Source organism: Prunus dulcis, chromosome 5, assembly GCF_902201215.1.
Source record: "Prunus dulcis chromosome 5, ALMONDv2, whole genome shotgun sequence".
In the NCBI taxonomy this organism is placed as follows: domain Eukaryota; kingdom Viridiplantae; phylum Streptophyta; class Magnoliopsida; order Rosales; family Rosaceae; genus Prunus; species Prunus dulcis.
The window spans coordinates 15360790-15383035 of NC_047654.1; the positions used below are offsets into that span (position 1 = coordinate 15360790).

At 38.4% G+C, this 22246-nt stretch overlaps 3 protein-coding genes across 3 annotated transcripts; all 3 read right to left on the reverse strand.

The window, feature by feature from the left end:
- Positions 1–10973: 10973 nt before the first annotated feature.
- On the reverse strand, positions 10974–12690 carry LOC117627015. Its single transcript, XM_034358883.1, has 2 exons — positions 12007–12690; positions 10974–11910 (listed from the first exon to the last, which is right to left on the reverse strand). Exons 1-2 carry the CDS (start codon positions 12683–12685, stop codon positions 10991–10993), a joined length of 1599 nt encoding a protein of 532 aa, XP_034214774.1. The 5' UTR covers positions 12686–12690; the 3' UTR covers positions 10974–10990.
- A 314-nt stretch (positions 12691–13004) lies between these two features.
- On the reverse strand, positions 13005–13899 carry LOC117627016. The gene is made up of 3 exons (XM_034358884.1): positions 13618–13899; positions 13425–13530; positions 13005–13283 (listed from the first exon to the last, which is right to left on the reverse strand). The coding sequence occupies exons 1-3, from the start codon at positions 13638–13640 to the stop codon at positions 13107–13109; spliced, it is 306 nt and encodes a 101-aa protein (XP_034214775.1). The 5' UTR covers positions 13641–13899; the 3' UTR covers positions 13005–13106.
- A 3508-nt stretch (positions 13900–17407) lies between these two features.
- Positions 17408–19728, reverse strand: LOC117628522. The gene is made up of 4 exons (XM_034361001.1): positions 19376–19728; positions 18134–19159; positions 17941–18046; positions 17408–17793 (listed from the first exon to the last, which is right to left on the reverse strand). Exons 1-4 carry the CDS (start codon positions 19636–19638, stop codon positions 17617–17619), a joined length of 1572 nt encoding a protein of 523 aa, XP_034216892.1. The 5' UTR covers positions 19639–19728; the 3' UTR covers positions 17408–17616.
- Between the last annotated feature and the right edge of the window lie 2518 nt (positions 19729–22246).

Genomic DNA, 22246 nt, shown 5'->3' on the forward strand with positions numbered 1-22246 from the left:
CCGAGCCGCATTCCTTGTAGGTCGGACTACTCACGATCGCATGATCGGACAGTTATTGTAAACCTAGCCCTAGGGTTAACCTTTTCGGAGTATCCGGGGCCCCGATTCACAATCCATTGAATCCTACACAATCCTGAAATTGCATAGATCAACATATAAGAAATGACTACGATCCAACGGTTCAAACATATCAAACCCGAAAATCGCACAATATGCGAGATCCGTTCGGGGTTCAAACGTTGTCCAAATTGAGATCCGTGAATTCCTACGCGCTCGTGACCATATAAGAATAATTTTAAAACATAATTTCAGACCACCACCCTGCCCACGCGCTGGCAGCGCGTGGGTGTCTAGATAAATTTTGGTGGCCGGAAAACTTCAAGGTTGAAGGCCAAGATTCCTACCTAGGCAAAAAAACCTTATTTGGAACCACTTTTGTTTTTGGACCTACCCCAAAAAGTGGCCGAAATCGAAGGCCGATACTGGCCAAAACTTCAATCGCTTAATCAACCAATTAAACGCAAAAATTTCTTAAAAATAACATAACCAGCAGCTAGAACACGTTGAAAGGATATAAAATCATACCAAATTCGAAATATTTGGTGGCCGGAGGCGTCAGAACGAGCTCCCGAAAGTGTACTAAAAAACTGTCCAACACCACCTGTTTCGTGGCTGATTCCGACGACCATGGAGGTTGATTAAGGCTGGGAGTGGTTGGGAATCGAAGAGGCAAGTGAGATGGTTCTAATAGGACCGGTGCCGCCAAGAACGGAGGTGTGTGGTGGCGGTGTTGGAGGAGAGAATTTGGCTGGTCGTCAAGCTTCTAAGGGGAGGAGAAGATCTGGGTTTTAAAATTGAATTTTGAAATATTTATGGTTATGCCACTGAACTTCTTGTGATAGTAACTTCTTCGTTACAACTCCGATTTAAGTCCACTACATGTCTACAGACTCATCTGGACGTGGTCTATGCAGCGGTACAACTAAAATTTCCAAATTCATTCCCGGTCAAAAAGTCAACTTTTTCACTAATAATTATTATAGGGGCAAAATTGTCTTTTTCTCTAATAATTTAATAATTAAAATTTAATTAAGGATCGGGTTGTTACACGTCCCGAATTCCTTAGAACCCAGGATGAATTATGTGAAATTTCCGACCCCACACCGATGTTGGGCCCACTTACTAACGATATAGCTTATTTTCCAAATCAAAGAAAAGAGGGACGAGACTTTCTGCCCAAATTTCGGCAGAGTTTCCCTAGAAAAATGGACATTTACCATATTTGTTTCACCTGTAAAAATCACAGTTTAAGAAACCAATTGTTAGCACACACAATGTAATAACACACAGTTTGCAGAACATGCTTCTATCCTTCACATAATTCAAGCAGATCCACCAACAATGTTCTAAAGTCACATGATACATTAACAATGCAATTAATGGACCCAAACAATTTTACAAATACCCACTGTAATAAACATAAAATAACTTCCCAATTTTCACAGTGTGACGTTTACCATCCAAACGTAATCGCAAGTTGCTTAAAGATTCAGGCCCAAAACGTACATAAATCCAAAACGGGCATCATACATGTCTTAACCACAAACACCTTTCAACAACACCCACTTAGTCAAACGGGAATAAGAATAATCATTAAATCACGCCTCGATTTCAATCGAGCTTCAGGACCACCGACAAAGTCAAAACCCAACTCATCAAAAACAAAATAAGTAAGACTAGATCCAAATGACCAAATTAAAGTTCCAGAAATAAACTTTAGTTTGCGGCTGCACCTGGGCGAGACCCCAAGCTACCTATGTACCCTTATTGAGGGATCAAGTCACACGTAGTTCTTCTATCGACAATCACGATTCAGATGATATACGATTATCTAAAGTAATACCAACGATTAATTTTAGATGCATCTACAACTTCAAATCTGACAAAACATATGCTGAACACATTATAAGTTCATTCCCTTATATAAGTTCATCCCCGCAAGCATACCCTATCCAAGGCGTATGTTGCCAAACAACACTTTCCAATCCATGACTTAAACATTCATACCTATGCAGAGTACTCACGAAGCACAAATTCAAGAATCTCAACTATGCACCCACCTCACACCATCATTATGTACCAAGGGAAAATAATCCAATTTGGGGATCATTTGACTAGACCACATAAAGGAATCCTCAACAACCATGTGATTAGTGATGAGCCCTTCATCCGGGAGACTTGGCTAACTAGTACGCACAGCAAAATCCTCAATACTTGTGACAAATCCTACATGCGCAAACTACCTCGCCAAGGGTCTACAACAACACCCCGCCAAGGGTGCCTGGATTCCAATCATATCCAAGTATCCATATCCATGCATTCAAGGGGAGGTACATATGATATTGCACATCATATACTGGGGAAAACAATCCAACACGGGAATCGTTTGGCTGAACCACACGGAGGAATCCTCAACAACCATGTGGCCAGGGACAAGCCGTCCAACCGGGAGACTGGTCTCACCAGCACACATAACAGAATCTTCAATACTCGTGCGCCTGTGACAAGTCCTACGTTCAGACTAGCCCGCCAAGGGTCTACAGTAACACCCCGTCAAAGGTGCTCAGGTTCCGACATATCCAAACCATAGCCACAATCTCCAACTATCCATCAATACCAGAATCCGTAACCAAGGAAGCCCACATGCCATAAAATCCAACACAATGTGTGGGTATAGTGACTAGGGAAGATACATATGATGGCGAAGTTCGTAAGCCTTATATAAATATTATAAAAATAATATTCCATTCCTTAATTCAATTTTTCTAAATATTTATTCATAGTATAGAAAATAAACTCTCAAGCATATATTCCATCAAGACCCAAAAATAATTCAAATCAAAATCAAAATTTGTTTACACATAATTTCTATAAATAATAAATTCCACAATTAAAATAATAGACTTTCATAACCAACCCGCTATCACCCAATCCATATGCTTTAATCATAATCATCGTAATATTAAATAATGATAAATAATAACTCTTAGAGATCCCATGCTCATTCATTCCATAACTTCAATTATCAAACTAATATCCAAGAATTTCATATGATGTTATAAAACAATCTCATAATCCTAACAATATCAACATAACACAAATAATAGTCAAGACTTATTAATAAGGTCGTTCTAGTACTTCTCGAAGGGTGAAACTATCTCAGAAGACTCAAGGTCAATTGAGGGGTCACACTACCAAAACTTGGTCAACCGGGCCCGTGAGGCCCACGACCTCCGACTTGTGATCCAAAAGTTCCTATAGGTTCAACAAGGTTTAATATACATGTCCTACAAGTTTGGTATGAATCGAACGGTCACATCGCTTGCGATCGCACAATCGAACGGTTATCGTTGAACGCAAACTTTAAGTCATTAAAATCGGAGCATTCAGGATTCCGATTCATGATCCACGAATTCCTACATGATTCTAAAGATGCCTAGGTCAACATATATAAAAATGGAGTCAATCCAACTGTCCGTACATATCGAACCCAGATAACTTCTAATATGCGTAAACCGATCGACGGTCAAACGATAACCAAATTCAAATTCGAGCATACCATCGTGCTTGGGATGACATTAGGATTATTTTAGGACATAAAGGCCTTCCACAAAGTGGCCCACGCGCCGCCACACATGCCGGCTGCATGTGGGTGTACAGAGTAAATTTCGGCGATGGAAAAATCTCCAAACCGTTGGTCAAGACCTATACCTACATGATCAGGATGATGAGTGGAGCGACTTTTGCTCTGGGCCAATGCCAAAAATGACCAAAAATTGCTGGAATCACGAGTCGAAACCAGCCAAAACTCTAAGCGATAAATTGAAATCCAAAGCGTAGAAATCAATCCAATTCAACCTGACCATCAGCTAGAACAAATTGAGAAGATGAAAGAGCATACATAGATCGAAGAAATTGGTGGTCGAAATCGCCGAAACTAGCATCGAAAAAATTACTTAATAACCTATCAATTTCTGGCAATTTCTAGCCGCCTGGCCTGACAGCAGATGTGGCGGAGGGGTGGAACAAGACAGGACGCCAGACCGGTTTGTTTGGGACCGGTCCCGTCGTCAACAGTGGTTGGATGTGGATGCGACAAAGGAAAATCTAATCGGGGGAGGGGGTACGATCGCTCGTAAGCATGGGAGAAGGGGAGGGAGAGAGAGGGGAACGGAAGAGGAAAAATCTCATTTAAAAAACCCATTTTGAAAAATTTACGGTTTTGCCACTAAGCTTCTTTTGATTATAACTTCTTCGTTAAAACTCTGATTTGAGCCCATTACATGTTTACGTACTCATCTCGGCACGATCTATGTCGTAGTGCCATTCATTTCCCCAAAATTCTTCTAGATTAAAAAGTGACCAAAATAACCCTACCCCGATGTAATTTCGTAATTTATTAAATTAAATAAATTAAACGAATATTTAAATTTGGGTGGGGGTGTTACATATCACTTCTTTTTGCTCTAGTTCATCTCTTCCTTGTCTTCTCTTTAATTGGTGTGTGAGATTATTGTGTATTCGCTTGACTGGTTAGTTAATCTATTGTATGGTTGTGTCTTAATTGTTGTTTTCTATATCTAGTATCAGAACAAATGGGTCTTGGAATAAGACAAATTCAACATATTTTGAAGAAAAATAACAAAATATTAGGTTGAAATTTGTGGGTATATATTTAGACCCAAAAAGAGTCGAGATTCTTTGTCCATGTTTTTGTTTGTCCCTCCCTCTCACTGTCTTAATTTTTTGACACGTAGCATCCCACTTAATCTTAAAATAACAATGTTAAACTTTAAGAAAAATAAAAATAACAAAAACTAATAATTTAAGAAAATCAAAAGACCCAACAGTCACCAAAACTCTTTCGTTTGATTCTACACTAATTTTCAGCCATGACAAATCTTCCCACTATAGATTTTGATAGATATACAACAAATTTTTCAACAAAATTACACTAAAAATTGGGTATGTACCTCAATCTTCAACCTGTTTCTCAGACAGGCTTTTGGAGAAGAATAGACAAGTGAACCTCTCCATTCTTCAACCCACCCAATTCCCCAACTGTAATAACCCAAACCTTAATTAATATTTAACCATTAGACTATTAAGAGGAAAGGACACTTTTGCCCCTAGAATAGTTTAGTAAGGGAGAAGTTGACTTTTTGACCGAGAAAGAATTTGACCTTTCCACTTGCATCGTTGCGTAGAACGCGATGAAACGAGTCCTTAGACACGGAGCGGACTCGAATCGGAGTTGTAACGAAGAAAATACGGTCAAAATACGTTAGAGGGCAAAATGGTAATTTTTGAATCAGGTTTTTTTTTTTAAAAAAAAAGCTGACTCTTTCTCTCTCCTCCCTTACTCTTCTCTCTCGACCAGCAGTGCCCCCCTGCCCCTGTTTTAACCTGTCACCTTAAACCTCCATAACCACCGCCACACTCCACTCCGACCGATGGGACCGAACCCAATCGAACCACCGCCGCTTTCTCTTCCTTTCTCGATCGGTCCCTGCCCTTGGAACCACTGTTTTTCGCCGAAAAACACTCGAGATCACGCCGATGTTGACAAAACTTCCAAGCTTTCGTTCTCTGTCGTCCGGCCACCAAATCGGATGAGTGAGGTATGGTTTTCTAGCTATTTTTCATGCTATAGCTGTTGGTTGGGTAGGATTCCAAAAATTTCAAGCGTAGATTGTTCGATTTTTCAATCTAGGTTTTAGCCGGTTTTGAGAGTGTGATTCCGGCCACTTCCGGAAACTTTTTGGGGTAGGTCCAAGAACAAAAGTGGTTCCAAAATGGGTGTTTTACCTAAATTGGGAGTTTGGGCCAGTGGTTTGGAGTTTTTCCGGCCGCCAGGATTTTATCAAGCCTCCCACGAGCTGCCGGCGTGTGTGACGGCACGTGGGCAGTTTGGTGGGGACCACACTCAGTCCTAGAATGATCCTTGTGTTGTCATGAGGGCGTAAGAATTCGCGGATCTTAATTTGGATAACGTTTGAACCCCGAACGGATCTCGCATCTTGTGTGATCTCTGGGTTCAATGGTTTTGAACCATTGATCGTGCGAGTGTGACCAAACCAACCGTCCAGTTGAGACCTGACTCATGGGACTTGTGTCCTAGGTTTAAAGGAATGTTAATGTGGGCGCAGGAGTAACTTTAATTGGATGCACGCACTTCAGGAGCCGGGGGTCAAGGTTTTATTTAAATATTTATATCAAGTAGTTTTATTAATATATATATTATTATGGTAATTGATTCAGGCACCCGGGCACCAGTTGACACGCAGGAGGGACGTTCAAAAGGTCCAGCGAGCTCGGACCAGCTATGAGTGGACTCTTTGTTTTCATAAATGAATTTATGCTATTCAGTTACAGTGTTTGATCTTGAATAAGTTTAAATCAAAGATTAGTGTTTTATTAGTTGATATATGCTTTTAAATGTTTTGAATTCACATGCTACCGAGTGAGATATCCATTATGGATATAGAAAAAGGAAATTTTAGCTAAATAACAGATAAATGGCAACAAAGTTCTAGATTTAATAGAAATTCAGTTATTTATCATATTTTTTCAAAGATTTTAGATTTTCTTATGCCACCTTAGGTACCCAGTTATAGAAACAGGTTGCCTTCGGTATATGTTGCCTTTGGATATGACAATGTCCACGGACATCCCGTTTGCCTTCAGTTTTGTTAGCGCGCTTGACATTTGCCTCAAAAGTTTTAGGAACGCTGGGACCGTGGGAGCCAGGAATACGGATCAAGCTGACTATGGTCCCCTGAATCCTGCCAGTTTGCGACTCGGGTTGACTTTGTGTCACTGAGACCTGCCAGCGGAATTAACGGATTATCAGGAATTGACGTATATCAGGAATTGACAGAATTAACGGGGTACACCTAGGTGGTAGTTTTTAACTGATTTCAGCGCTTTTAAGAGTTTAAAGATGATTATGAGTATGATTGACATATATTTATAAATATATGTTCAGTATGTATATGATTAAAAGAATGAATTAGTTTTGTATAATTGTTTTTACAGTAGGGTTATTATGTTCTTATGCTATTTTTTCTTAAAACTTTGTTTTTGGATCCACTCACCTTTTAAATGTTTTGCGCCCCCAGGCCGTAGACGTGCATCTGAAAGCCACCACAGGGCATTTTCCGCTTCCTGCATCTCTTCAGCTCAGTGTAGGGTCCTTGACCCTCCAAATATTCTTCTTGTAAATTAATCTGTATAGATGCTTTGATATTGCCCTTGGGCTTGAACTTTACTGTTGATTGTATATATATATATATATATATATACGCATGCTGGAAGTTGGATTGTGCATATATGCTTGTTTTGACATGTGTAATTTTGAGGATTGAACAAATTACATGGGAGACTCTGCCGAATTTTTGGTAAAAGTCAAGGCTAAAATGAAGTTAAGTTTGTAACCAAAAGGGCAACCAGGTCATTTGTGCTCGGCACTCGCCAGGTGTCGATCACGAATAGGGTTCGGCTCAGATCCCAAAGGGGAATTTGGGTCGGATCCTGTCACCAACTATGCAAATTTAATTCTTACCAACAACAGTGAAGGATGGGGATGGATAATTTTGGTGGAGCAATGCAGGCAATGAGAGAAGCAGAGTAGAGAATAAGGTAATTGAGTGGACTCCAACTCTCAGCCACGTTCTAGCAATACTCCTATTAGAGTGCAACAACAATAGAGGAAGGGAATGCTGGAGACGCGAGGAACAATTGAGAACATACGTGAGGCCACTTACCTGGGATGCTAGTTGTTGAGGCCCAAAAAGTCACGGGAAGCCCAAAGACAGTTAAAGCTCAACATAACATATAATGTCGGTTATGCGTTAATTCAAGCTGCATTTTGTGATTTAATTTATTAAATAAATATAGAAATAGTGTACATGCCATGCCAAACTAATAATACATTTTTCCCCATGCCGATCACCTATCAAGCTCACGTGAACCCAAGGCATGTGGTTTATGGGGCTTGCATGAGGGATTGTGGTGTGGAAGGTTCCTTTCAAGCTATAAACACCATAGCCTTCAAACCTCAAGCTTTTTCTCTCATCCTCCTTCCCTTGAAACTCTCAAATCCCCATAGCCATAGTCACAAACAACAGATTATCAACACCCAAACTCAAGCATATCTAACACTAAGCCAAGTACATGCATTCTCATTTGCTAAACTTGTGGGTCTTTAGCTCCCACACTCCAAGATCTCATGCCAAGCCTAGTAGTACCTTGATTCACTAAGCAAACTTTAATGCCAAGCCTGTTCAACATCAATACACCATTTTCAACTCTTCGTTAAGTTGCCGAAAACATCAGTACAAAACACGCAGCCGCTGGAAGAAGAACAAAGTACTCCCCTAGGACTTGCTTCTCCCTCGGGATACTTTGGGCCTAGTGCTCGCTAACTCAGACAAAGGGGCAACGAAGTCTTCATTCAACACTCTATGGCGATCCAAGAATCAACAAAGCCCGGATAAGCCTTCGGACGAAAAAGACCCCAACACTAGCTAGGGTTTTTTAACTTTTTTTTAGTTTTAGTTTTAGTTTTAGTTTTAGTTTTAGTTTTTTTTTTTTTTTGGTGTTGTTGTTTTTTAAGGATTATTGAAAATAGAATTAAAAAAAATAGAATACACATGACAACATTCATTAATTGACATGGCATGACACATCAATTGCCACATAAAGTGGTCAACTAAGGTGGTCAATGTTGTGTGTCTAAACATCACTACTCTTTTTGTTTATTGAGCAATAAGGTAGAACAATCGTTTGTCCTCGAATTGTTTGGACTTAAAAACCACATGGGCAAAATTGACCAAATTGAAACAACATAGACCTTAGTGGTAAAAGTGGGAAACCCGAAAGACAAAAGGTGAATAGCTCCATCTCAAAACTTTGTGGGGTTAGGAGTAAAGCATCTCGAGGTTTGCGTATCTCGTTGGGCGTGGAGAAGCATTGGGAACCCCAATTTATTTCTTCGGAGCCATTTCTTTTACCCTTTTTTTATAAAGACAATATTCTACTTTAATATAATCTAAACTACAGTGAGGGGGATTCAAACTCAGGTGCAGAGTGGGGATCTCTAGCCAACTTGACTAAAGCTCATGTGTGTTTTTATGTTAAGTCTTTTTTGTTTTTGGTAAAAAATGTTAGGACTTTCATATATACTACATTACATGCTAGTAGTGAATTGATTATTATAAATTATATTCGTTCCTTCCTTTTTTTTCAAAGAAAAAAAATTATAGACATAGTGATAGGATTATTAGCACATCTGTTTAGTTTCCTATTAGTGAATTAATTTTTTTTTGGTCATGGGCTGTCTTTTAGTCAAATAATCCTCATTTGTAAATAAGTACTGGTCCCTTTTATTACAACAAAGGCTTTTTTTTTTTTTTTTGGGTAAAAAAGGGGGCCAAAGCCCAAACAACACAAAAAGAACTACAAAACACTCATCCTTGGACGAGCCAAACTACTGGCATCAGCAGCAAGGAGCTCAACAACCACACCAGGCGCAGAATCCAAAATATGTAAACCCAAGGGAAGATCATGGCTCATAGCAGCCAAAGAATCAGCAGCAAAATTCTGCTCACGAAAAATGTGCTTGACAGAGCAACACCACTCCTTCTGAATCAGCAGATAGCAACAATTGGTAATGCTAAAAAGAGGATGAGTATGGCTGGGAGGATTCAACAGAAGATCCACAGCAGACTTAGAGTCATATTCAACCTCCACAGTACGAAACCCATCTTCCCAAGCTAAATGGAGCCCCCAAAAAATTCCCCAAAGCTCAGCCTCAATCACAGACCCAACACCCAAATTAACAGAAAACCCTTTAATCCAATTACCAGCATGATCTCTTAACAGACCCCCAGCTCCAATGTAACCACGAGCATGCTTACGACTACCATCAGAATTAACCTTACACCTCCCTGGCAAAGGGGCTTGCCAATGGAGATAGACTACACCCTGATGAAGAGGAGCAGAGATAGACTTAGTGGCAGCAAGCCAATCCTTAACATACTTCAGAATCACCTGCTGCGGCTCAGAGGGGAGCAAGAAACCATGTTCAAAAACAAACTTACAACGCCATTTCCAGATGAACCAAAGGCTAACAGCAAACACCAAGTTCCAAGCCAAACCAGTCATAAAAGATCTCTTGGAATGCAGATTATGGAAGAGCCAATCATCAAAATTAGGAAACAAGACACTAGAATCCTCAAACCAACTGCCAAACTGGTTCCAAATTAAAAAGGAAGAACTACAACCTTTAAACAAATGCTCAACAGATTCAACAGGATAAATGCAACGAGGACAAGAAGTAGAACCTGCCATACCTCTACGGTGCCTTTGAGCATTAGTAAGGAGTTGATTCCTATCGATCCACTCAATAAAATGCTGACCACCAACATCCAAATTACCACCAAGCTTCTCCTCACTACAAACAATATCATTAAAATCCCCAAGCAACAACCAAGGTAAATTACAAACAGTTGCCAACCCATCAAAATACTTCCACAGAGAAGTTCTCACATTAGCACACGGACTGGCATACACTACTGTTAGCAACCACCTCTTAGCATCCATAGTAATTAAAGCAGTAATGGTTTGACTCGAATGAGCAACAACATGTAAGGAAACAAAATTACCATTCCAAAGAAGCCACACACCCCCAGAAAACCCAATGGGATCCACAATATGATAATGGGAAAAACCCAAACTCTTAGCAACAGAGAGGCCACGAGAACCACCAATTCTAGGCTCAAGCACAGCAAAAACATCAATACCATAAGCCTTTTTCAAGTCCCTAATGGTACTAGCACACTCTACCTTACTAGCACCACGCACATTCCAAGAAACAATTATCATAAAAATGATATAAAAGAATAGGACCAAGAGAGGAAAGACCTCATCAAAGAGCAACCTGCTCAGCCTCAACATCAGAGGCATCAAAATCAATTGACATACCAGCCAAATCAACTGCATTACCAACTGAATCATGCTCATCCTTGCGGGAACCACTAGCTTTAACTAAATGAGGCTCACCCTCATTCAGCTCCATTTGACCAATATCAGGAGGCTCTGGATCATGCAACACTACATTAACACTCCGAAAATCCGCATGCAAAGAGGCAGCATCCACATTAAAAGAGAACAAGCCCTGAACATCATCTTGCACATCCAAACCTCGAACTTGCGTACCCACTGCTCCAACAATCAGATTACCACGAGTATGCCCACCCCTAGGCTTCCCAGCGCTTTTAGACCCAAGACCAGGCTTCAAACCCATAATATTGTTCTTCTCCAACTTGGCATTAGTAATGTCATTCAAAGGTTTTTTGAAAACCCACACCTTAGAATCCTTAGCAGGAGTATTTCTCTTCCCAGACTTAGCAGACCCACTAGCGGGGGTAGCCTCATGCTTTATAGACTTACTAACCTCATACTTAAAAGGATTCACAACCTGCTCATCTACAGCCCTTTGAGTATCATCACTATCCAAAACAGCAAACCTTGAACCAGAATAGGCATTCTTAAAACCTCCCTCAATTTGAGGTGAAGCCTTAGTAGACTTAACACTAACAGATCCTTGTTCTTTCTGAAACTTCTTCTGCTGCAACAACATCCATTGGCCATGAAGCTTCGAAGAACTCCCATCACCAACCTTCTCAGGACTGAAAGCATCCAAATCATCCTCCTTAGTAGGAGTGTTAACCTCCATATCCTTAGCAATTTCAGCTTCAGCAGCCTGAGCCTTGGCTTTCAAAATAACAGGACAATTATCCCTACCATGCCCATAGCAGCCACATTCAAAGCAAACCAACTTAATCCCTTCATACACAACACCATAAGAACGACCTTCAACTTTAATGAAAGGAAAAAGATGCTTTGACAAATCAAGCTCAACACAAATTCGTGCAAATTTACCTCTCGCTTGGCTCATAGTGAGAGCATCAACCTTGACAGTATGACCAATTAGATTGCCAATTTTTCCCATAACATCCGGTCGAAAATACTCCACATTGAGACCAATAACTCTGACCCAAGCCGTCATGTGTGTAACACGCTCCTCCTTCGGATTAAACCCAGGCTTCCATTGTTGAGTCACAAGATATTGACCAGCGATTTGCCAAGGGCCACCAATGAGCACATACTGCATATCCTCCTCAAGCAAAAACTTAACAATGAAATAATTGTTTTCCAAATCAATCAAACTCATCGGACCCTTCAGGGCCCAGCGATGAAGAAGCCGAGCACGAAGAAAATTATAAGTCAACGGACGACCCATAAGCTTGATGATCACAGAGGTTCTCCAAGGACGATATAGACAATCCTTAATTGATTCAGAGAAATTAATGGACGGAATATCCCCATCCATAACCACACAATCGCCATCACCAATGATCAGATGATCTTCAGCCATGCCAGAGAGACCAGAAACCTTGTCCTTGAAACTCATCGGAAGAGGAGGCCCAGGAAGAGAAGAATCCTCACCATCGCTGCCCCCAACATCACACATCTCATGGGTACGAGCTCGTTTCTCACCAATACACACACCATCTTTACCAGATCCACCAGATCCAGCAGAGAAAACGAAATTCGGCATCGGAGCCGCCACCGTGAACGGTGGTACCAACGAATGCGAGCCACGTCAGTTCACCGTACCGAACTTTTGACAATAGTGGACATTTTTTTGAGTAAAGAAATCCAGTAGACTTTTTTAATCCCTAAATAATCTTTTACAACAAAGGCTTTTTGGTTGGGAGGACATACGTATGAACGGTAATATAATGTGAGATTTTGTAATGTCATTTTCTTGAGTAGCAAAAGGCACACATCACATGCCATGTCTTATTTTGCACTCGTTTTGTGAATGCTTAGGTTTAAAAGAAAATAGAATTAGAGAGATCAAATGAGATGTATCATATCACTCATGATAAAGAAAGTTTGATTAAATAAATTGAATCCTTAATATAAATTGGATAATTAATTCAAAGACGTACGAATGCCCTACTCTGCTACTCACGTTACAGGTTGTTTTCTACTACCTGTAATCCCACCTTCTTTTTTTTGGTTACATGCAATCCCTCCTTCCATCCGCTTTTTCTTTTTCTTTTGTTTTTAATTATTCCGCTTGCATCCTTGGGTTTTTTCTGATTTTCTTTTTCATGATGCATTAAGGCTACTTCATGTTTGGCTTCTTCCTGCAAATAAAATTATATTATGTGAGAAACTAGATCCAAATGCTAATAAAAACACTTATAGACATGCAAACAATTGAGTCTCTTGATTCATGGTCATTAGAAAAAAAAAAAATCAATTTCATGTAAACACATTTCTTTTACCTCATGCATCAAAGAATTCTCATCCAAAGTGGTGTCATCTTCTTGTTTTGGCTGCTTCATGCTTGCTGCACTCTTACTTTCTTCGGGTTCATAATCCTCACGCTCTCTGAGAGTCATAATCATCGTAAACAATAAAATCCAATGTACGGATTAATGTTATGATGAAAACACGAGAAATGTGAAGAAAACTTACGGAGTAAAGCCGAGCGTAGGCATGAACCAATTACGGACATCGATTTTCACACGAAGAACAGTTGAATGCTAGGTCTCGATCATTCCTTGAACAATTTGAAACGTGGTGATACAAAGATGTTGAACCTCATCACATTCTTCGTTAGTGCCAGTCTTAACATGAACGAAATCTTGGTTCCCAAGATGAACCAAATAGTCAGTCACAAGACCATCAAATTGCAAAGGCGGATCAGCAATGTCAAGGCCGTTCAATTTAAATTGTTGGACTAGTGAATATGCAATATCACCGTCGTCAACTATCTTCCTCCTCAAGGAGTATGCTATAATCTCATCCGTCCTAAAATTAAGGCATATATAGTCTCACCTACAACCACGGCTCTCCCTCGGAAATGAGTATAAGTGTCTACTTTCACTCGTTTCCAATTATTTCTAGCCACGTGAAAAGCAACAACATCCAAGTTTTGTTGCATGTCAGACAACGTATACAAAATAACGCCATAACAGACGGCATAACCAGTTACGCTCATGATAAATGGATAACAAAATGGAAACAAAGGTAGTCGCACCCAATCCTTCTTATCAGGATTGTATTTCCCAAAACCTAGGCTCCGACTTCTTTCGAAGGGAAATTTGGATCCAAGAAAATAAAGTGTGCCATATGCCGACAAAAATGTTCCACACGGTTTAAACTGTATGTTAGAAGGTGGGAAGGGATCTAATTTCCTAGTTTTCGTATGAAAGATATGCCCTGCAAATGACCTAACACAAGGTTTATCCCGGCCCTCTTGTGTAAATACATAAAGTTGGTCGTGATCGAAAATTCTTGCACCCTGAACGTTAAAACCACTGAATGTGGCTACACGTTTAGTTGCTCCTCCTCTGCCCAAATCATTAACTTCTCCTCCAAATTTGAATTTAACTTCATATATGGCACCGGTGTATTCACCCCTAACAAAATTTACCATTAAAAACACATATCTATCTTCCCCTTGATTTACCGTCATCCCCTCCATGGGCAAGCTGGATAGAGAAGAGAGAGAGAGAGAGATATATATATATATATATATATATATATATATAAAACAAGTCAAGTTAATCTTTCCAAACAACTACCTACCTAGAGAGAATTAATGAATGAAGCAAGGTCAAAAAATTTATTCTAGAAAAAAAAAAAACAGCAATGCAAATCAAGAACATCAACAATTTTACAGAAAAACAAAAATTAAGAAGATGAAATCCCCTAGTAATCCATGCACTGACCTTGGGTACGGATGAACGGCCCCACTGCCGGCCCTACTGGGGTGTAGTAGGCGAAGCTCCTTCAATATTAATTTCTTCAAATCGAGCAGTTGGATTTGCTTGCCCAAAATCGGGGCTAGATAGTTCTCGTTCTCCCTGATAATTCTCCATCTCCCATATCCGGCCTAGTTCGCCCAGAGACCTCTCCATCTCCCATATCTTCCGTAGAGATTTCTTGATCTTCGATGTCTTGGCAAGGAGCTCATCCTGGGGTGAAGCCATCGTCAAGGCATGGTCTTGACCCAAGGTGAGCTCAATGGCAGCGGCCATGATATTGGAATGCAAAATTGAGGCAAAAGGGAATTTAGGGCTTGGGGATGCTGCGGCAGAAGGGAGTCTTAAAATTCCTAGTGTTACCTGTTTGTTTATTTGTTACCCTTTTTATGATTTTTTTAGGGTTTATTGGTGAGATTGGGTTTTAGGGCCAATTGAGGAAGTGGTTTAGTTCAAAGCCCTATATAATTGACCCTTCTTCTTTGATTTTATTGCTTCACTCTCGTTAATCAAAGGTGCTGGTGGACTGGATCTCTCTCTGACTCCATCTTTGTTGCTTCATTGTCCAAGATAATCAAAGGTTACCTCATGCTTTCTCAGTTATATTTTAGTTTTTATTTTCTTTTCTTTTGAACATTGTAGTAGTATTGTTTCTATTTGGTTAGAGTTGTGCATCTCAGTTTTCTTAGGATGTACACTGCTGTTTTTTATTTTATTTTTTTAACTGTACTCTTCTTTTTGAGCTCAAGTGTTTTCTAAGGATACTGTTTGTTCTTACGTAGTATACTTTTTGCAAGATGTTGAATGATTTGGAAGGCTAAAGTGCATTGCAATGTGTACTTTGTTTGCTGGCTAATTAAAAGTTGCTGGAGAAGATGCAATGTGTTTTATTAAATGTTAGTTTGTTTCTATCTTTTCTTGCAGATTACTTTAATTGCTAAGAATTCTTTTCAGTAAAATGGATGACCAGAGAGAGTTTTCGGTCTTTGTTCGATGGTTGCATGGTGAAAATAATTTAAATGACAAGGTTATTGGTTCTAGGCTTTCCTTGTTTAAAAAATGCTATCTACCTATATATATATATATATATAGCAAAAGGCAGAGAATGATGAAACATTCAAAATACCAGAAAATACCTTTGGTTAATTGAAACATTAAGAATTGAAATTATTAATTAAATGAGGATAATATGGTAAATTCACATTTTTTTCATGTTAAAAAAATTAATTCTAAAAATAAAATAAAAAGTAAAAAAGAAAATCAGAAAACCAATTGATACATGTTCACGCATGTGCCAAAGAGCTTGTTAATAGACTGGAAACTCTGACAAGGAACTTCTTTTGCGGACTTCTACTAAAATTCCGCCTATTGCATGGAATACTATTTACAACCAAAAGACCTTATGAGTATCTTCCCTAGCTAATAATGCTTGGTTGGCTTGGATTAAGAAAACTACAATTGGTTAATAATGCTTCCCTAGCTAAATTGGGATGGAAAATTATTCTTCTTTTTATAAAGCAATTTATAAAGCAATTGCAAAACCCAATTATATTTGCGAGTCTGGATAAGCATTTTAAAATTTCAACCTATTTTATTTCAGGAAATGAGATGGATAGTTGGGAATGGTCATATTATTAAATTTTGGAATTTCAATTGGGTCTTGTTAAATGAACTCTAAAATTAACTGAATACACCCTATGATTTAAGTATATCCTAATATTTAAATTAAAATGTAAAATTAACTAAGTACACCCTATTTTAACTACAAAAAATACTCCTATTTTGAGGGTGAGACCTCTTCCTTCTTTAGTCTCTGTTGTAGTTGGTTTCTAACCTCTTCAATCGTGTATGCAGTTGGTTTCTACCAAAAATCCCCCTCATCTTTTCTGGTTAACGGTAATTCAAGCCGTGTCTTCCACTAAAGACAGACCAATGATGGCTTCAAAGGAATTCTTTTCCTCAGGTAATACATGCCATTATTCAGTATATATAAAGGAAACAATTTAAATTTCTATTAACATTCAGACTATTTCCTTTTCATGTGTATCTATATATATAAAGCAAAAGACAGAGAATGGTGAAACATTCAAAATACCAGAAAATGTTATTGGTTAATGCAAACATTAAGAATTAAAATTAGTAATTAAATGAGGATAATATGGTAAAATTCACACATTTTCATATTTAAAAAATTAAAAGTAAAAGAAAAATTAGATAATTGATCATATTTTTATGGAACACAACTACCCATTATCATTTTTAATTCTAAAAAAAAAAATTATAAATTTATAAAAAAAGGCCTCTTGCAAGCACGGAAGCACATCCGAAGAGGCTAGTTAATTACTGAAATAAACAGAATTTTAGCTAACAAATGCTAATTAAGGCATTAGTAGTCTAAGTGAGAAGACGGTGAAGCAAGATAGAACCAACAGAAACCACATGATCAAGATTCCAAACCTTCTAAAACCAATAACTAATATATATTGCCTGTACTGGAAACGAAATTGAACTCTACATTCATCAGTTTGTGCAGCAACAAACTGAACCATGATAATTATATATAGCAAACAAGGATCATTAATTCAATATCCTTAACAAAAATAAAATATAGCAATATCAACAGTGAACAAAAGATGGCAGTAAAATGCCTCAATAATATCTAATCAAAGACGTACGGATTCCCAGCTCTGCTCCTCAAGTCCTTACATTACAGGTTGTTTTCTACTACCTGTAATCCCACTTTCTTTTTTTTGGTTACATGTAATCCCTCCTTCCATCCGCTTTTTCTTTTTCTTTTGTTTTTAATTATTCCGCTTGCATTCTTGGGTTTTGTCTGGTTTGCTTTTTCATGATGCATGAAGGCTACTTCATGTTTGGCTTCTTCCTGCAAAACCCAATTATATTATGTGAGAAACTAGATCCAAATGCTAATAAAAACACTTATACACATGCAAACAATTAAGTCTCTTGATTCATGGTCATTAAACAAAGAAAAAAATATATCAATTTCATGTAAACACATTTCTTTTACCTCATGCATCAAAGAATTCTCATCCAAAGTGGTGTCATCTTCTTGTTTTGGCTGCTTCATGCTTGCTGCACTATTACTTTCTTCGGGTTCATAATCCCCGCATTCCCTGAGAGTCGTAATCATTGTAAACAATAAAATCCAATGTACGGATTAATGTTATGATGAAAACACGAGAAATGTGAAGAAAACTTACGGAGTAAAGCCGAGCGTAAGCATGAACCAATTACGGACATCGATTTTCACACGAAGAACAGTTGAATGCAAGGTCTCGATCATTCCTTGAACAATTTGAAACGTGGTGATACAAAGATGTTGAAGCTCATCACATTCTTCGTTAGTACCAGTCTTAACATGAACGAAGTCTTGGTTCCCAAGATGAACCAAATAGTCAGTCACAAGACCATCAAATTGCAAAGGCGGATCAGCAATGTCAAGGCCGTTCAATTTAAATTGTTGGACTAGTGAATATGCAATATCACCGTCGTCAACTACCTTCCTCCTCAAGGAGTACGCTATAATCTCATCCGTCCTAAAATAATTTAAGGCATATATAGTCTCACCTACAACCACGGCTCTCCCTTGGAACGGAGTACAAGTGCCAATTTCAACTCGTTTCCAATTCTTTCTACCCAAGTGAAACGCAACGACATCAAAGTTTCCATGCAAGTCAGACAATGTATACAAAATAACGCCATAACCAATAGCAAAACCAGTTGCCTCCATAGTAAACTTATAAGAAAATGGAAACGAAGGCATTTGCACCCAATCCTTCTTATCAGGGTTATATTTCGCAAAGAATAAGCCTGAACCTTGTACAAATTCCGTTTCGGTTTCAAGAAAATAAAGTGTGCCATATGCCGACACAACTGTTCCATGCTGCTTAAACTGTACGGTAGAAGGTGTTAAGCGATCTAATGCCCTAGTTTTCGTATCAAAGATATACCCTCCAAATGAATCAACGCAAGGTTTATCCCAACCCTCCTCTGAAAACACATATAGTTGGGAGCGGTCGAAAAGCCTTGCACCCAAATGGGTAGAACCACTGAACTTGGCTACACGTGCTACTCGTGCACCCATATCATCAACTTCTCCTCCAAATTTGAATTTAACTTCATAGATGGCATCAGTGTATTTGCCCCTAGTGAAAGTTACCATTAAAAACAAAGATCTATCTTCCCCCTGATTTACCGTCGTTGATGCATTCTCAACCATGGGCAAGCTGGACAGAGAAGAGAGATATACAAAACAAGTCAAATTAATCTTTCCAAACAACTTCCAGACCTAGAGAGAATTAACGACTGAAGCCAAAGCTACACAATCTACATAGCAAGGTAAACATTTTATATTATATAACATGTATAAAAAAAAAACCAGCGATGCAAATGGGAAACAAAAATTAAGAAGATGAAATCTACATAGTAAGCCATGCACTGACCCATGTTTGTGACTGTCGGCCTTACTGCGGCGTAGTAGGCGAAGCTCCTTCGAAATTAATTTCTTCAAATCGATCAGTTGGATTTTCTGGGCCAAAAGCGCGGCTAGATATTTCTCGTTCTCCCCCAGTTCGCGCAGAGACTTCTCCATCGCCCATATCTTGCGCAGAGATTTCTTGATCTTCGATGTCTTGGCAAGGAGCTCGTCTTGGCATGAAGCCATCGTCAAGGCATGATCTTGACCCGAGGTGAGCTCAGCGGCCATGATATTGCAATGCTAAATTGAGGCAAAAGGGAATTTAGGGTTGGTTGTGGGTATGAAATATAATCTAAAGCGTGGAATTAATTCAATTGATCAAAATGCTTTCCATTCATCCGTAAAGTCATGTATTCATATAATGACCTAATTAATCTTGATAGGAGCAGGAAACTTTTTTTAAAAGATTATTTTTATTTTAAGGAAGAATCAGGAAACTTTTATTAATATTATTTTAATCAAGGAAGAAACAGGAACCTTTTTATTGTTGATCAAATAAAACGCAGGAAACTTTTTTTTTGGTTGAGTGAAAACAGGGAACTTATAATTGTTTTTGAATATGCGTATGGTATTTATATGTACGACTTACTTTTCTATTTGGTTTCCCGTTTTAAAATTCCTAGTGTTACCTGTTTGTTTATTTGTTACCCTTTTTATGATTTTTTTTTGGGGTTTACTGGTGAGATTGGGTTTTAGGGCCAATTGAGGAAGTCGTTTAGTTCAAAGCCCTATATAATTGACCTTCTTATTTGATTTTATTGCTTCACTCTCGTTAATCAAAGGTGCTGGTGGACTGGATCTCTCTTTGACACCATCGTTTTTGCTTCATTGTCCCAGATAATCAAAGGTTAGCTCATCTCATGCTTTCTCAGTTATATTTTAGTTTTTGTTTTCTTTTCTTTTGAACATTGTAGTAGTATTTTTTCTATTTGGTTAGAGTTGTGCATCTCAGTTTTCTTAGGATGTACACTGCTGCTTTTTTTATTTTTTATTTTTTATTTTTTTTATTTTAACCTTACTCTTCTTTTTGAGCTCAATGTGTTTTTCTAAGGATACTGTTTGCAATGTGTACCTTGCTTGCTGGCTAATTAAAAGTTGCTGGAGAAGCTGCAATGTGTTTTATTAAATGTTTCTTTGTTTCTATCTTTTCTTGCAGATTACTTTCCTTGCTAAGAATTCTTTTCGGTAAAATGGATTACCTGAGAGAGTTACCTGACTTTATTCAACGGTTGCTGCTTCGTGGCAATAATTCACAGGACATGGTCATTGGTTCTGGGCTTTGTTGTTACAGTTTCAAGTTGAATAATAGAATTTCTCAAGAATTGTATGAGGGGAGTTTGTATATATCTTCTGATCTTCGCGGGGAACTGATAGATGTGGTGTTTGTAAAAGTTGCTCGACGAGAAGATGCAATAAAAATATTTCGAAATACTGCCGCAGCTAATGATGGTGTTGTTTTAAAGCCGTGGAGGTATTGGTTCTCCGGAGAAAAGGAGTTTTGCAACTTGCCTAAGGATGCAGAGTTGAGGAAGGGAATCTGGACTCTATGTTATGATCATTTCGAACACAATCTTAAAGATTGGACGAATTTGGTGAAGGGAAATGTTGGTTATTATGATAAGCTTAAACTACCTATCAAAATTGGCAATGGTTGTCGTCTTAAGGAATTTTGGCGTGATTCTATAAGGTATTTGGTTAGATTTTGTAAAAATTATTGGTCATAGTTTTGTTTTAATTGTATTTGACGTAAATTCTTTGTACTGTTTGTAGGAAGTTGATTAAGGGTATTGGTCGTATACATTCTAAGGGGTTATATCATGGTGGGTTGGGTTTGGAGAGTAATTATGTATTTATTGACAAATGTCTGAAGGTAATTAACATTGAGGGAGATTTGTATGAGTATGAATTTGAAGACGGCCGTGAGTGGCAAAAGAAAGCAGATATTACGGACCTTTTAGGGATGTTGGACAACTGGTTCGAATCGATACTAGCGGGGGGCAAAAGAAGTTGGCTGGAATGTCAACACTTCTTTGATTTTGTCAACCGTGCTAAGAGAAAGAAGTTGGAGTGAGTTGTCTATCTCTTTTATTTTATTTATTTATTTATTTTCACTTCATTTCTTTCTTATAGGATATTGTTCTTTTTGTCTTTTCAGCTATGATAAATTTGTGAAAAAAGTGGTGGGTCATCCGTTTTTGTTAGAAGCTGATAAAAGGATGCGTCTCTTTGATCACTATGAAACTATGAGGAGTGGTCGAAATGGTCAACAAGTCAAATTCGCGTTGGCAAGACCCGCTTTTGACAATTTCAAATCCTGGAACTCTACTTCAACCCTTAATAACATGGATAAATTTATGTTGGGTGTTTATAACCATAGAAACTCCTCCCCATCAAGAAAACAAAAGAAATCCGTCGTCATCAAAAATATAAAATCCCGTATAAAACCACGTGTAAATTACACTGGGGATGTGGAGGATCTTCTTAGATACCTTAGGAATCTGTATCATCATTATCATCAACATGGTTTGGCTCCTGGTTCTATGGAGGATGTGGATCGTGGTGTTACAACTCATTTTCGTGGGTTTTTGGAGCTGCTTTACATGCATTTAGAACTCTACTAGTGTTATTTTATTTTGTATATCAAAGATTTTATGGCTTTATTTTATTTTGTATATCAAAGATTTCATGGCATCAGTAGATTAAAGATTTGAATATTAAAACAAGTACATGCGCTACATATTTCTTTCCTGCAGTTACAAAGTTAACTACTACCAATAATTTATTCATGCAATTACAAAGTTAACTACAACAGCAAAATGAAAAATTCACGCTAAAA

Excerpts from the sequence above, each read along its gene's own strand:
- LOC117628522 (XM_034361001.1), bottom strand. The coding sequence starts at position 19,638 with ATGGCCGCTGAGCTCACCTCGGGTCAAGATCATGCCTTGACGATGGCT. Across the intron at positions 19,160-19,375 it reads GCCGACAGTCACAAACATGG|CTTGCCCATGGTTGAGAATG; the intron begins GTCAGTGCATGG and ends TTCTCTGTCCAG. Across the intron at positions 18,047-18,133 it reads CTTACGCTCGGCTTTACTCC|GGAATGCGGGGATTATGAAC; the intron begins GTAAGTTTTCTT and ends TACGACTCTCAG.
- LOC117627015 (XM_034358883.1), bottom strand. The coding sequence starts at position 12,685 with ATGCCGAATTTCGTTTTCTCTGCTGGATCTGGTGGATCTGGTAAAGAT. Across the intron at positions 11,911-12,006 it reads CACTATGAGCCAAGCGAGAG|GGATTAAGTTGGTTTGCTTT; the intron begins GTAAATTTGCAC and ends TTGTGTATGAAG.
- LOC117627016 (XM_034358884.1), bottom strand. The coding sequence starts at position 13,640 with ATGCCTACGCTCGGCTTTACTCC. Across the intron at positions 13,531-13,617 it reads CCTACGCTCGGCTTTACTCC|AGAGCGTGAGGATTATGAAC; the intron begins GTAAGTTTTCTT and ends TATGACTCTCAG. Across the intron at positions 13,284-13,424 it reads AGAATTCTTTGATGCATGAG|GAAGAAGCCAAACATGAAGT; the intron begins GTAAAAGAAATG and ends TTTTATTTGCAG.